This window comes from Ammospiza caudacuta, chromosome 10 (assembly GCF_027887145.1).
Source record: "Ammospiza caudacuta isolate bAmmCau1 chromosome 10, bAmmCau1.pri, whole genome shotgun sequence".
NCBI classification, from domain to species: Eukaryota; Metazoa; Chordata; class Aves; order Passeriformes; family Passerellidae; genus Ammospiza; species Ammospiza caudacuta.
In genome coordinates, this window is record NC_080602.1 from 18,609,864 (window position 1) to 18,625,076 (window position 15,213).

A 15,213-nucleotide genomic window follows, 5' to 3' on the forward strand; every position below is an offset into this window, starting at 1 on the left:
GGCATCAGCAGATGCCTTCTCACCTCTGTTTGGTGCAGCTGCTGGTGCCATGCTGACTCTGCTGGTGACAGCAAAGTGCAAGGGCTGATGGACAGAAGAGGAGAAACTGGACTGATGGGTTGGGTCTGTGATAACCAGCTCTACCAGACCGGTTTAATATTAACCTGGAAAAATGCTGGGACATCTTTTTGACATTAAATACCTTTCTCAAACTACCTCACTCTGGGCTGATAAGTGAATCCCTTGGTGGGAACAGTATGCCCTATTTGTCCATCTGCAGACATTGATTTCTTTAAACAGAAAAAATACAGTTGTCTGGTTTTAAAGAGTTAATGATGCACAAATTTGCTGGAAATCCCAGTCAGGAGGTAAAGAGATCAGTTTCTACAAATCAGTATCACTGTGGCTTGTGATCTTTCTAACTATGATGAGGGCAGTCCACACAGCAGCTGCCAGTATTTTTACAGAGGTTTAAAGCTAATGTATTCAAAAAGCTATTTAGTCTGGCTAAAAGAACTTCTCTTTGAAACACCAGTGCTTTGATCACAGCAAGAGAAGTGTTGTGGCAGCAGTGCTGGGCACTGTGGTCATAGCAGGTGGTGTCAGTGCAGCCTTGGGTTTGTCACCATTTCTGTCCACATGCTGCTTTTTGGGATTTATGAAGCTTCTCCAAAACAAGCCCTCCAGCTCAGTGCACAGGGCTGGTCCATAAGCTGAATATTGGCCTTTTTTTTTTTCCTGCAAAATGGTACTGAATCAAGCAAATTAAATCTGAGTGTGAACACTTTGAAGTGTCCCAGACTTGAAGGGGCTTGAGCAAGTGTCACATTGTGGAGCTGTGGGACTGTGGGGACCATGGAACAACTGAATAGAAGGGCTTGAAGTGGTGAAGGTTTTCAGGGCACCCATGATCCATCCTTCAATCAATTCCTTCTTTTGTCCCTTAAAATAAAAAAGATGGACGTGTACACCAGGAGAAAGGAGAACAAAGAGGATGAGTATGAAGACATTGACTAGAACTAACAAAAAGCTGGGAAATGCTTCTGTTTTCAGTCTCTGCTTCTCTTTTCACTCTTCTCCTCTGGGAAATGGTTGGAAGATAAGAGTGTGCACCCTTTGGAGAAAAATGGGACTTAGGGCTATGCATGCCCTCACTCAAAAAGCATGGATTTAATTCCAAAAGCTGTATTTGCATCCAAGAGCACATCTGTGCACTACATGAAATAATAACAACGTGATATTGGTAGGAGAGAGGGACACATCATTTCAGCTAAACCCATGGTGGTGATAAAAGGTGAATGGTATTGAAAGCATTTTTTAATAAATGCCACAGCAAACCTTGGCAGCAAAAACTGCTCAGAACAATATGTGAATGTATCCCTGGGGGAAACACTCAAAGCTGCTCCAGAACATGGCATTTTTTTCCTGGCAAAAAGGTATGTGATTTTCATTCTCAGCATGTCACGCTAAGCTGAGAGCAAGAAGCAACACAATTAAATCTGCTCAGGTAACAGTGACATTAACAGCTCAGCTACTTGTGAAAATGCTTTGTAAAACAAGCCATCTTTAGCAGGCCTTTGCTCTTGCAGTAAGGTTGAGCCACAAACTCATACATAAAGTACATATTTAGCAAAATTATGTTTGTTCATTTTCCACTAGATCCCCCTGCTGTCCCAAATCCCCGTTAAAGTGCCAAGGATGGGGGGGACAGCATCCTCCCAGGTGGTCATGTTCAGGGGCTGTGGCTTGGGGCCAGTCCTGAGCAAGGACCTCCTGGCAAAAAGGACCCACAGCACACTCAAAATGAGCAGGCTGGGTGGCCAGGCTGGGAGAGAACCTCCACGTCCTCCTGGAAACTGTGGCTCCCCTCACTTGAGCATCAGTTAATCACTCTCAGTGTCACAGATTTGCAGCTCCCTTCTATCCCAAGGCAACAGTCTAAACATCATCCCACGGGTGTCTTTGCAGAGCCTTGCGAAGGAGTTTCTGTGCTCCAGCCCTGGTTCCCATCCTCTTCTCACCCAGAAGGAGTGGAGAGGCTGCCAGCTCCAGCTCCAGCTCAGCAGCGTGGTTGGTTTCCGTGTGTCTGGGTTTCCGTGTGTCTGGGCTCCGTGGCAGTGGGCACGGCAGACACGGGGGTGAGGAAATGAGTCTGTCCCGCCCCTGGGGACAAGCTGGGATCGCTCATTCATCGGCGGGTGAGTCATTGCCCTGCCCACAGCCCCTTCCTGCGAGCAGGGGTGACAGCGAGACAGGATCCAGTGCCTGCGCTGCCGGCCTACGGGAGAGCTCTGTGCCATCCCTCCCTTCCCTGTGCCACCTTCCCATCCCTGTGCCATCCCTCCCATTCCCTGTGCCATCCCTCCCATTCCCTGTGCCATCCCTCCCATCCCTGTGCCATCCTCCCATCCCTGTGCCAGTCCCTTCTCCCTGTGCCATCCTTTCCCTCCCTGTGCCATCTTCCCTGTGCCATCCCTCCCATTCCCTGTGCCATCTTCCCATCCCTGTGCCAGTCCCTTCTCCCTATGCCATCCCCTCATCCCTGTGCCACCCCCCCTCGTGCCATCCCCTCCTCCCGAGCCTGTTCGGCTGGAATGGAAGGGTGTGCGGGGTTGTTTGGGGATGTGCGGGGCCGTGTAGGGCCGTGCCGGGGTGTTTAGGTGTGGGCAGGGGTGTGCGGGCTGTGCTCGGGTGTGCAGGGCTGTTTAGGGCTGTGCGGGCACACGGGTGAGCAGCCGGCAGTGCCTCCTCTCTCCTCTGCCCGAGCAGCTCCCTGCCCGTGTGAGCCGGGATCTGTGCAGACGCCAGAGCTGCCCTTCCCTCCTGGCTTTTACACATCGTTCCTCTGTCCCCCATCCCTGTCCCAAAGCCGTTCCCCACCCACTGGAATGACTGTGCCGGTGACCATGGGACCTGCACAGCGCTAGGCAGTGATTCGTGAATCACTGCAATTGCTCAGGTTTCAGGATTATCTTTATAAATGCACCCGACACTGCTATAGATGAGCAGGATTGGAAAGGTCTCTGTTCTTCAGGGAACTCCAGCATCCTGTTTTGCAGCATTCATCTTCAGGCTAATGAACAGTACCAACCTGCATCCAGAGAAAAATTAAAGCCACGGCTAACGGTAGCAACGAAATAAGTGGCAAAAGACTAAATGTAAATAGCTTTGAAAGCTGATACATTTTCAGTGTGACATGATAATACAAAACGGTTGCCAGTGCTGCTATTATTTATAATTCCCAAAATGTCTGAATTCCCTCCAGCCAGCATACATTAAGCACAATCCAGGGCATATGCCACAAATCATATTCAATGATGAAAAGTCAGGAGAAAAACAAGAGCTCAATCTCTCTTGATTACAGCAGCCAAAGATTTCTTTTTCATAGACTGCCAGTACTAATGAATGGAGAGGACACAAAAGGAAAACAAAAATACTCAATTCAAATGTGCTTCGTGTGCCAACGGATGGATCTGCTCATAAACTTGATTAATTAAATGCAAACCGTTGTCAAGGAATGTTGTTCAGGGTTTTTAAACCCTCACTCCACGGCATCCAGCCATGGATATGGAAGTGTGGTCCTGGAAAGCTGCATGGCATTTAGCTCTGGGGTCCTGGCTACAGCCACTGCTACCAGGAGGGCTGGTATTTATACAGAGATCCATTTTGTGGTGGAGAATAGTGGTCTCCAAAGCTGTGCTAGAGCATGATTGATTCAGTAAGATGAGTCTTGCTGCTGTGCCAGTAACACTGGAATGCAGCCTCAAAAGCAGAAGCTGGGCCTCATGCCGACTCACAAAAATCTCTGATTTTCAACATGCAGTTTTTTTCTAGAGATCATTTCATTGCAGACAGTGCTTCTGAGATGATCTAACATTTCTGAAGTTACTGAAATATGTTCAGTGTTCAGGAAAAGTTTTGAGACCCAAAGGGGATTTCGTAGCGCGACGATCTGTCTGAAAGATTCAGAGGCAGAGGTCAGGGCTGAGCAGCACTCGCTGCAGGGATCTGTTACGTGTCCCTAGCAATGCATTATTGCAAGGGGATGGGAATGTTTGCCTTGCAAAGGTTGGCTCTGCTTCTAAAACCCACCAGGTCTCAGCTCTGCCCATCCTGAGCAGCCCCATGGCAGCGCTGCCCTGACATTGTCAGTGACAAAGTGGAGCAGCGTGTGGCAGGCTCTGGCACAGCCTCTCAGAGCTGCCTTGCATGGCCATTTTTAGCCTTGCTCACTGAAATCAAACCTGGCAGTGCACCTGGCAGGGCATTTTTTTTCTGTTTTTGAAGGATGGTTGGACTTTGCTCCAGTGGGTTGGGTGGCTGGAGCAGGGCTGCACCACCACTGCAGGGCAGGCCTGGCTCCTGCCATCACCTGTCTCTGCTTTTTCAGCTGCTCCTGACACATTTTTGTATCTAACATTAACATTTCAGTTGTTGTCAGGAGAACAGCCCATTATGTATTAGTCTCACTGATGCTGCTCTTCTGCTCTGGTTGGCAATGCTGATTATGTAAAGGATATTTAATGTTGTAAATAATTAAAAGTTTATACAAGATTTTGGCTACTTTTCAGGAGTAAAAAGAAAAAAAAGAAAATTTATGCAGTGAATTTGAAAAAATGCTCAAGTCTTCTAGGAAGTGGGGAGACAGCTAATAATATATAATTAACATATCTTCCTTTCTTCCCTTGTTGGTGCAGACATGCCTTTAGATGAAAAGCATGGGAAATTAAAGGTGTGTGGGACTGAATAATGTTGAATTTTATGTAAGTTCAACCTAGTCACCATCTGCATGTGTTATGGAGAGAGCAAGCCTGCTCCTGCTCAGGGATCTCATCCTGTGCCATCTTTGTACAGGCCTCCCCCATGGTGCCATGCTGGGGGTTTTCCTCCAAAAGGAAGGAAATGATGGCCTATCTTTTCCTATGCTGTTGAAGGAATTCAAAGTGTCCAAAAGGAGTACATATTAAAGGGTAGTTCATTCATTTAGAGACAAACATTTGATTTTAAAGTTCACCTCATGTTTCCACCAGACCTCCCGAGGTGGCACATCACAGCTCAGCAGCCCAGAGTCAGGTAAAACACTTTTTAATGTCTGAATGTAGAAGGACACAGTCCATTGAGGCGGCTCCTGAGCTTTCTGACAGGAATCCAGTCAAATGTGAAAATTAAAGGTTCACAGACAGCAGCAGCAGATATTGCTGCTGGCAGCAACATTCACCCCAGATCCCAGAGCAGGCTGTTCCTTTTGGAACCCTGGTCACCTGCACCATGAGCAGCTGGCAAGGAGCAGCCCTTCACACAAAGCAGAGACTTTCTGATGCTAAAAATGTACCCTGGGCCTAATGAGGCAGACAGGATACAGGAGTGCCAGGTGTGGCTGCACCACACAGGTGCCTCTGTGCCCAGCCCAGTGCCCACATGGAGGAGTGGCAATGCCCACTGTGGGACCACCAGCTTGCTAGGGATGGAATGGGGCTGGCTTCTGATAATTGTAGTGATGGGATGTACTCACAGATACTTCTGTTGTACTAACACTCATAATTATGCAGATCCAAATAGATAAATGGAGGTGGTTTTTGCTCAGAATTAGAGACTGTTACTTGCATTTTACTGTGATACTTTTGTAGCTACTGATTTGTAGACCCTGATTATTCAGAGACTGCAAGAATTTGCTGTACAGCTCGTCAGAACTATTGATGGCTCCTCGTAGCAAAGCTCTGACTAAAGGTCAAGGGCAGATGAGTTCCTTGCTCACCCCAAAGCTGACATTTGCAGCCTTGTAGCCCAGAGTAACAGAGGGAAAATGAGCCACAGCCATTTTACAGTCCTCAAACCTCTTATTTCCTTTGGCGAAGCCTGGCCTGGTGCAGGGACAGAAGCCCTGCTGCTGTGTGATCAGTGTCCAGCAGCAGGGTGTATTTACTGTCTGTGCTGAGCACAGTGCTGCTCCCTCCAGGGATGTGCTGCTCCCTTCCAGGGATGTGCTGCTCCCTTCCAGGGATGTGCTGCTCCCTTCAGGGATGTGCTGCTCCCTTCCAGGGATGTGCTGCTCCCTTCCAGGGATGTGCTGCTCCCTTCAGGGATGTGCTGCTCCCTTCCAGGGATGTGCTGCTCCCTTCAGGGATGTGCTGCTCCCTTCCAGGGATGTGCTGCTCCCTTCAGGGATGTGCTGCTCCCTTCAGGGATGTGCTGCTCCCTTCAGGGATGTCCTGCTCCCTTCCAGGGATGTGCTGCTCCCTTCCAGGGATGTGCTGCTCCCTTCAGGGATATCCTGCTCCCTTCAGGGATGTCCTGCTCCCTTCCAGGGATGTCCTGCTCCCTTCCAGGGATGTCCTGCTCCCTTCAGGGATGTCCTGCTCCCTCCAGGGATATCCTGCTCCCTTCAGGGATGTGCTGCTCCCTCCAGGGATATCCTGCTCCCTTCAGGGATGTCCTGCTCCCTTCCAGGGATATCCTGCTCCCTTCCAGGGATGTGCTGCTCCCTTCAGGGATGTCCTGCTCCCTTCCAGGGATGTCATGCTCCCTCCAGGGATGTGCTGCTCCCTTCCAGGGATGTGCTGCTCCCTCCAGGAATATCCTGCTCCCTTCCAGGTGCCCCTGGGCTGCAGCTTTGGGGAGCAGCTCTGATGTTGTTCACGGGGGTCGTAGGATGAGGGAGGAGACTCCATGTTTCAGAGGGCTTTATTATTTTAAGATATATATTATATTAAAACTATACTAAAAGAATAGAAGAAAGGATTTCATCAGAAGGCTGGCTAAGAATAGAAAAGGAATGATAACAAAGGCTTGTGACTGACTGAGACAGTCATTAATTAGAAACAACCACATGAGACCAATCACAGATGCACCTGTTGCATTCCACAGTAGCAGGTAACCAATGTTTACATTTTGTTCCTGAGGCCTCTCAGCTTCTCAGGAGAAAAAAATCCTAAGGAAAGGGTTTTTCATCAAATGTGTCTGTGACAGAGCAGCCTCACCCCAGGGCTCCCATAACTGCCCTGTGCTGCTGAGCTGCCCAAACATCTCCTTCCAACACAGAGGCTCATCCTGAGTCCCAGGTGACTCCTCCAGGGACAACACCAGCTTCAGCTGCCACCAGGAGAAGGTGCATCACTTACAGAAATCACAGGAGGGTTTTCAGCCCTGACCATACCCCAAACAGGGCAACAAAAAGCCTCTTCCTGACAACAGGCCTCTCTCAGCACTCAATAAGTCCAAAATTTCATCTCCAAATATTTATAAATTCTACTTTTCCAGTCATGTAAGTACCACTGATCCTGCATCCCCTCTGACTGGGCTAATGGACAAAGTGAAGCAAGACAAACATTTTAAAGCTCCACCACTTGAAAAAGAGTTCTTGAAATTTCCAAGTCTTGATACCACACATACAGACCAAAATCACATTCTTCTGATCAAAGGACAGCATTCTATTGAGTCCAGACTTGCAGCCTCAAAGATATTAATTTTCTGAAGTCAATGAAGACAGTGAGACAGGAGATTTTACTTAAACTATATATTTTTACATAAAACAACTTTATGTTACAATAAAATCAGATAAAAATCACAAAGTTATATAATAAGTTCATAAAGAAAAAAATCAAGTTTTCATTTTATAGATATAAAACCCAGCATTTACTGCTACTAGGAGTCTAAATATTAACATTGACTGTCTACGGTCAATTTGAAAAAAGAAAAAAAAAGAGGATAGTACTTTTTTACAGCAGACAAAATGAGGTAAGAGATGTTTTTACAATGATCCAACTGTAGTAAACACTTCAGTTTTCATTGAAACATATACTAAATATAATAAACCCAAATAAAAATATACATTTAGAGCACTGCAGTGTTTTCCCACAGTTGTATATCAACAAATTGTCATTCAACTTTACTTGAAACAGTAAAAACAGGGTGTATGTTTATCTTTAGTACTAAAACCTCATAATAACCTAAATATTTTGGTATAGCAGACCACACTAGTACACTCTCAGAACTTTCAACTACAAGGGATATATTCATGTTAAAAACGATGTGATTTGTTTGTCATTCATGATGAGATTTATAGAATATTATGTTCATGATCACTATTAGGCAATTAAATGAAAACATCTAAATGCTGCAAAATACTTTTTTACTGAGCATAGCTTCCTCATCACATACCCAGGTTAATCAAAATCCTGCAAACTTAGAAGCTTAGTTCACAAATCTTGCTTATCAGTCTTTTCAGCTAGTATATGGCTAAAATAATTATTGCTGACCAGTGTTAAAAAAACAAACCCAACCCAAACAAAAATACAATAGCAGACAATTTTTTCTCAAGTGCCTTTCTTGTATGTACCATTATTATTACGTAACTAAATTAACTAATTTTCAAAATGTGCATATAAAATTTTTGGAAGTATAGGCACCTTCATCTGAAGATTGTATGTATGTTCAGGCTACTTGCTTAAAAAAAAAAAAAAAAAAGAAAAAAACAAGAAGAAAAAAGAAGAAGAGCTAACATAAAACACGGTAGAAAATCAAAGGCTGGACATGCAACATCCCCAGGGATGCAAGCAAAGCCCTCCTGGCCAGGACCAGCTCTGCCCACAGCCTGCAGGAGAGCCCTCCTTGGGAAGCACCTTCATCACATTTATCACTCATCTCCTGACTCTGTTTCACTTATCATTTGCTGCAGAGCATGGCGTTTAAGATGTGCAAACATCACGTCAGGTTTACATTCCGACAGTGAGCCTAAAGCCCTGCTGAGCTCCTGGGCATGGCACAGCATCCCTGGCCAGGCTGAGGGGCAGCTGGGGCTCTCTGGCTGTGTCTGATTCACCTTGTGGCTGTGGATGGCTTTGCCTGACACACAGGTGCTTGCTGAGCACCATCCATGGAAAGAAAAATTACTTTAGGGTAGCTTTCTGGTTTTTGCTAAATTATGCCCACAACCAGAGCCTGCCAGCCCAGCCTGGGGCTCCTTGCTGCCCCTCAGCCCCCAAAAGCTGTTCCTGCCCTTCTGCAAGGTCCCTGCTCCTGCTGAGCCCTGTGGGACAGGAACAGCTTCTCCTGTTTTTGGCTGGAAGTGTCTGACCATAACCAGACTGCACTGCTCTCCCAGCTGTGCTGCCCCTGCACACAGCTACCCCCCATGTGATATGCTGTAAATTCTGATATTTACGGGCCTGACAAGCCTGGAACTGCCTGGACAAAGGCAGGGGGGTGGTGGATCAGTGTGGCCATCCAGAGCTCGTGGGCAGAGCACATCTTTCACTGAAATCTCTGCTGAAATAATAGCAAAAAAAAAATTGCTGCTGCTGCTGCCTCCCCTTATACCCTTTCCCTTCAGACTTAGTCCTGGGCACACACTGACCTGAGGGAGGCATTTCACCCTGACAAGGGTTTTATCTCTGTTAATCCAGAGGCTCAGGAAGACAGCACTATATTCCCTATAAACCACTGATGCTTTGAAGAGTTTTGCCAAGATAACTCTTTGGAAGAGCCTAAGGAAGAGCTGAGAAACTCCCACCACTGCAAGGTGGTGACAGTAGCAGGGAATTTTCCTTCTGTCACTTATGGCGCAGCCAAAGGCAGCAAAAAATTAATAAGGAAGAGAAACGAAGACTTGGGAAAAAAATAATAAACAGCACAGAGAACAGAAATCTCTGGACAATTTGTGCCCTGCTGCCAGTGTTCCTTGTGCCCAACAAGCCACTGGGCAGCCACTGGCCAGGGCAGGGGAGCACCACGAGTGCCTTGGCTGGTACCCTTGTAACACAATGGCAGGGCAGGGACAGCAGAAATCCCTCCTGCTCACCTTAATCCAATGAGCAGCTTTAAAAAATTGTTCTCCCTAAATTGCTCACATAAAAGCCAAATCAGGTATTTGTCCAGAAAAAAGGATATTGTCTAAATAATATTTGTTGTCTGGCCACAGATGAACCCAGTGTAAAGCTGTTTTTAGAAAGTACATCTTTTGAATGCTTGGATACAGAAAAGGACAGGTGGTGTTGAATTTCTTAAAGAAAATACAGTTTTCTTCCAGTGAGCTCACTTAGTAAAGGAGACACCAATGTAGACAGAGCACTGCAAAGTGCTGCATTTGCTGAAAATGCACTTCTAGGCCAAACAGAACTACTTGTGAAGTTGAGTCAGAATTGGCAAAGAAATATTCAGCCAAGAAATAAAATCCCAAAAAGGTTAATCTTCTTTATTCTGAGCTGTGCAACAAATTTCCATTTTTTCATTTTGAAATAATTTATTCCTAATATGAGACTAAGGTCTTTTTCCAAAAAGTGACATAATATATCTAATGGAATATTCTTTCCCCTTAAAAATAACTCTATTTTTTATGTCACTTTTGCTTTTATGTAACACAGGGTACACCTGTTCATTTCTCATTTTGTCAAAACCCCTCAAACCCTGGCATTATTCAGCAGCTCTAACACCACCTCAAAGAAGCATCTCACCCAGAGGTCAGCAAGTCACACTCTGTCCTGGTGCCACAGGAGGCCAGGACAGATTTTTCCTGTTGGAACAACCAGGTTGAGATGCCAGGCAGGCAGGATGGAGTGTGGCAGGACCCTGGGGTGCAGCTGACAGAAACCCAGCTGGAAGTGCCAAGCTCATGTCCTTTGTCAAGGAAAGACCATAAGTGAGGTAGGAGAGATCCTGCCATAAAAACCACTCAGAGGGAGAAACCTGTGTCCAGAAAGGGAACTCGGAAAGGGAACTCATGGTCACCAAGGTGAGGCACAGCCCCCTGTAAATTGTAAATGCGCTCAGGCTGGGTGGGAGCAGAGCGCTAACCAAGGCATTGCTGACAGGCACAGGGAGACCAGGACTAGCCCAGCACTGTGTAACAAGTAAAACCAAGCTCTGCAGATCCTCTCTTGGACAGGGACGAGTATTTCTTGGCCCTGGCAGTGTTTAGGGCCATCCCTAAGCAGGTGTCTGCCCCCTGAACTCAGGGTGCCCATAGGACAGGTGAAATTCCAGCTGTGCACAACAGGAGGGTCAGTGCATCCACAGCATGGTGTGTGCATTTTGGTGGGGGAAGGCTGGCTGCCCTGGGGCTCCCATCAGCACACAGGAGGCATTTCAGTGCTGGGAGGAGCCCCAGAGGAGCAGTGGGAGGCTCCCAGTTTGGCACAGGGGTTAGTGCTGGGCCACCAGACAGCGCCAAGGAAAACGCAGTGTGCGACACCATCGGTGCCCTGGCTGGGGACAGGGACAGGGACAGGCCAGAGAGGGCAGCTGCAGCTGGTGCCCAAACACTCCTGAGAGCATGCACTGCCATTCTTTTTTTTTTTCTCTTGAAGAGGAAAAATCCAAGGAAGGAGATGGAAAGCTTAAGAGAGATGGAGTTTTGGGGAGTTTAAGTGATTATACATAGTAGCTCTCACCTTACTGCTGTTGGGAAGGAAAAAGAAAGAAAGCAATTAAAACAAGCCCTTGGAGGCTTGAAGGACAGAATTTCCCACAGCATAAAACTGTTTACAGGCATCCCTAAGGACCCAACATCAGAGCAAGAGCAGATATGTGATACACACATCTGGGGCAGACAGAAGAGACAGGGCAGGATTTCTTTAAGGACTCTCCACTGCTCCTCTGGTGGGCACTAAGCACCCAGAAATAACTGCCTGTGACACAGCTATGCACTGGCTTAATGTGCCACCATCAAACTCCATCTGTTTAATCGATGCAATCCCATGGAAACACTTCTCTTGCAATTTAAGAGTGGCTTAATACATTCCTAATGAACTGGATCTGAGACAGACCTGACTAAAGTGGAAAACAAAGATCTGGATTAAACCAGATCATGTAATTTTTTCACAGAGTCTTTTGCATCCCTTTACCCAGCATCATGTTAAAAACAGTTTATGTTAAAACAAACAGAGAAGCCCTAGGATCACTCAGCAGGAAAGGGAAGAGAGGGCAGGGTCCTTGGTGCAAAAGCAATGAACCACGGGGAGGAGCAGGGCCCTGGCTGCCAGTATTGCTTGCAGCTCTTAATTGTGTTATCCTGTGGCTCCCAGCTGATGCAGAGACCAAAAAGCAGCATGGGAGGAGAGGAGAAGCAGGATGAGCTGCCTGCTAAATTATGGTGTATATCTGACTTTCTATCAAATAAAAAGACTAAAAATGGAGACTGCTTGTGCACAACCACACACTTGCTGACGTCATTTTCAATTTTGAGAAGTCTGATCTAACCCCACATTATGCAACTGTTGAATCTTCCATGCTGGCAAAGTCTAATTTTCACACGCCTACATGCTATGTACCTGATTTTTATTTTTATTTTTAAATATCAACAGCCTAAATCAATTTTTAAAAAAGAGATGTAAATGGTCATAATGGTTATGAAAAGTCCTAGTTTTACATCCATTGTTTCAAAGGAGTAAAAGCAAAAATACTCAAAGTCCATTCTAAAAAACAGGCAATGAAAATAATGTAACAGTAAGAGATGAAATGAAAATTCAAGGGACAATTGCAGATCCTATGTCCACCTCGGGGATTATACATTCATCTGCAAAAAAGTATTCAATGCATGTTTTATCTACAACCCACCTTTCTTTTAAAGGTCACTTTAATAATCAAGATGTGCCAAAAAAAGGAAAAAGCGTTGAAATTCCAAGGAAAGCATGGCCAGTTTATATCAGTCCCTGCTGGCAAGCACTAAAACAGTGCTTAGCCAAACTGTTGTCTGAATCAAGCAAATTACAATGTCATGTACACAGAAGTACTTTCCTGAATTAATTAATTAAACACTCTCAATACAGGTTATGGAGAAAGAAGCTGAAGGAATTCCTTGGGGAAAGAGCAAGGCTTGGGCTGGATTCTCCTCTCTCACTCTTTTTACATCCCTGTCTGTGATGAACTGAACTTCCTTCTCACTGAAGGCCATGGTGAATGGCCTTGAATTTCTCAACACACTCTCAGAGCTGCTGAATAATCAGTTCAAGAATAAAAGAGCATTTCTGCCTCTGGGGTTGAGGGTTTTTTTGGTGCAACCTAACTTGGTGACTAATTCCTACCCTACTGCAAGAGAATGCAGAAATCCTAGGAAAGGACTTTAATTTCCCATGGCCATTGCCCTGCCAGTCTCTTGGGCAGAAATTTGTTTCTGAGCAACACCTTCCAGTGACCTGATGATGCTTTTCAGATCCATTTCTCCTTCCTCACTGCTGCAGATCAACAACAATCAAGTTGCATGCAGAGGGCATGAGTCTTGTGCAAACCAGGAACATATCACTTTTCAAAATAAATACCTGGTCCCCAGACTTAGGTGGGCATTTTTCAGAGATGCACATAATGATGGAACTACATGGGTTCAAACCTGGAGGGCAGAGAGAGGTGATGCTGCCAAGCAAGAGAAGCTGTTCCCACTGACTGGTGAGACTTCAAGAGCTGGAACTCATTTCTGCATTGTTGACTTTGTGCTCTATGGGTCCAGGCAAGCACACAAAACCTCCATCAGAGGTTATCTGAAATCCACTGCGATTTTTTGGCTGAATTGGGCCTGATTGACATGGTCCCTAAAGATCCTGGTATCTGTGAGAAGTGATTCTCCTGACTGCAGCTCATCACAGGCACATTTTACAAACTGCAGGGGCTCCAGCTAATCTCTCTGCTCCACCACGGAATAAAGTCAATTCTGCTAAGAGTGCTGATAGTCCAGACAGGAAAAAGACTTCTTTTCTGTTTCTATGGTTGCAACAGCCCTTAAGAAAGATATAAATTTCCCTGCAACAACTAACTGCATATTCATTTTAAGGTAGATCTAGTTCCAGATTCCTGAGACAGAACCCTCTACCTGTTCCCAACCCCACAAAGCCAGAGCAGCAATATAGAAAGATTCTAATGTCAACAGAATTCAGTGAGCAGCATGATTGGTTTGGTAAATAAACAAACAAAAATAAAGAAACCCACCAAAAAAAAACCCCACAGCAAATTTTCAGCCTCTATGTACAAAACCAATGCAAACAAGTGGAACATTCTAGTTATATTTTGTAAAACACACGTTTGGGATCAACAAAACATCAAACATCCAGACCCTAGATTACAAAAAAGATCTATTGCCATCTAATTGTCAACCCCAAGTTTAGACAGTCCTTGTCGGAAATCATGTAATTCATCTATCTTCCCGTCTAGTACGTCTAAAAAATTCTTTAATTCAGTTTTAAGGTTGGTCTGCCTGTGTTTGTTCTCTTCGACTTCTGTCCTTAGCGTTCTGACTTTCTCTTCAAGATCTTTGTTCTTTTTCTCAGCAGCCTTAAAGACAAAAGAGACAATGAGATGAATCATAGAGAAGAGGGATGAGCAGCATTTCATAAATTAAAGCAACAAATGGCAGCTGGGCTGGGAGAGTTTGCTCCAACTTGGTAAACTGATTAACACAAGCACCTCTGAGAGCAGCTGACAGGAGTGTGTCAGATTAAAAGCCCATGCAGGAAAGGACACAGATTAACTGGAAAAGATGCTTTGCATCAGACTTTGTCATTTGGGTGATATCTTCAAATTCAGCTGGATTTAAACATGAACTGTGCATACATTTGTGTCATTGCTACAGTGGCAGAATTAGACACTGTGCCATCAATTACATACAGAATTATCTACGGTGGTTTAACCTTGAAAAACAAACTTAGGAAATACTGTCTGAGGAATAAATTTGCTTTATTCAGCACTTTGGGATTTATTGGTATTTTTTTTTAATTCTACTTGGCCTGATGGCTTATTTATTGATTGGATTTTACCGATACAGCCTGGAATTACAGCAGGAGATGGATGCTCCATGATCCCAGGCAAACCAATGTCTGCAGTGGAGCTATTTCATCACTCCTGTGCTGGGAATGGCACTGTGCATTTTGCATGTAATTAGCATAGTTTGTTTTTACAAACTGGACTTCTCTTGCCTTGAAACATTGAAGTTTGAACAGAGAAATGCATACAGCTGCAATGAAAAAAAAAATGAAGGAAAGGTACCAACTATTTTGAAACTAATTTCACTGCTAACTGTACCTGTAATTGTTCAGATACAGATTCACATTCTGACATTAGCTCTGGTATAATTTCACCCTGCTTTCGGAGCTCTTCCAGTTCCTTTGAAAACAGAAAAAATATTAGTGCAAGCTTCAATTTAAAACATAATGAAAATCTGAAAAGATGAAATGGCTTTGCATATTTTATTGTATTCTGCACAGTATTTGGATGGAAAATAATCAAAATAACATG

General features: G+C 45.1%; 1 protein-coding gene across 4 annotated transcripts in view; it reads right to left on the reverse strand.

Moving 5' to 3' along the window:
• Positions 1-11,903: 11,903 nt before the first annotated feature.
• The window catches only part of HOMER2 (homer scaffold protein 2), a 54,866-nt gene continuing 51,556 nt past the window's right edge, over positions 11,904-15,213 (reverse strand). For all 4 annotated transcript variants that reach the window (XM_058811444.1, XM_058811441.1, XM_058811443.1 and 1 more), the window contains 2 exons: positions 15,001-15,081; positions 11,904-14,253 (listed from right to left, as the gene is read on the reverse strand). In XM_058811444.1, the coding sequence (XP_058667427.1) occupies positions 14,065-14,253; positions 15,001-15,081 (270 nt within the window). In that variant the 3' untranslated portion in view covers positions 11,904-14,064. The remainder of the gene's footprint in view (positions 14,254-15,000; positions 15,082-15,213) is intronic.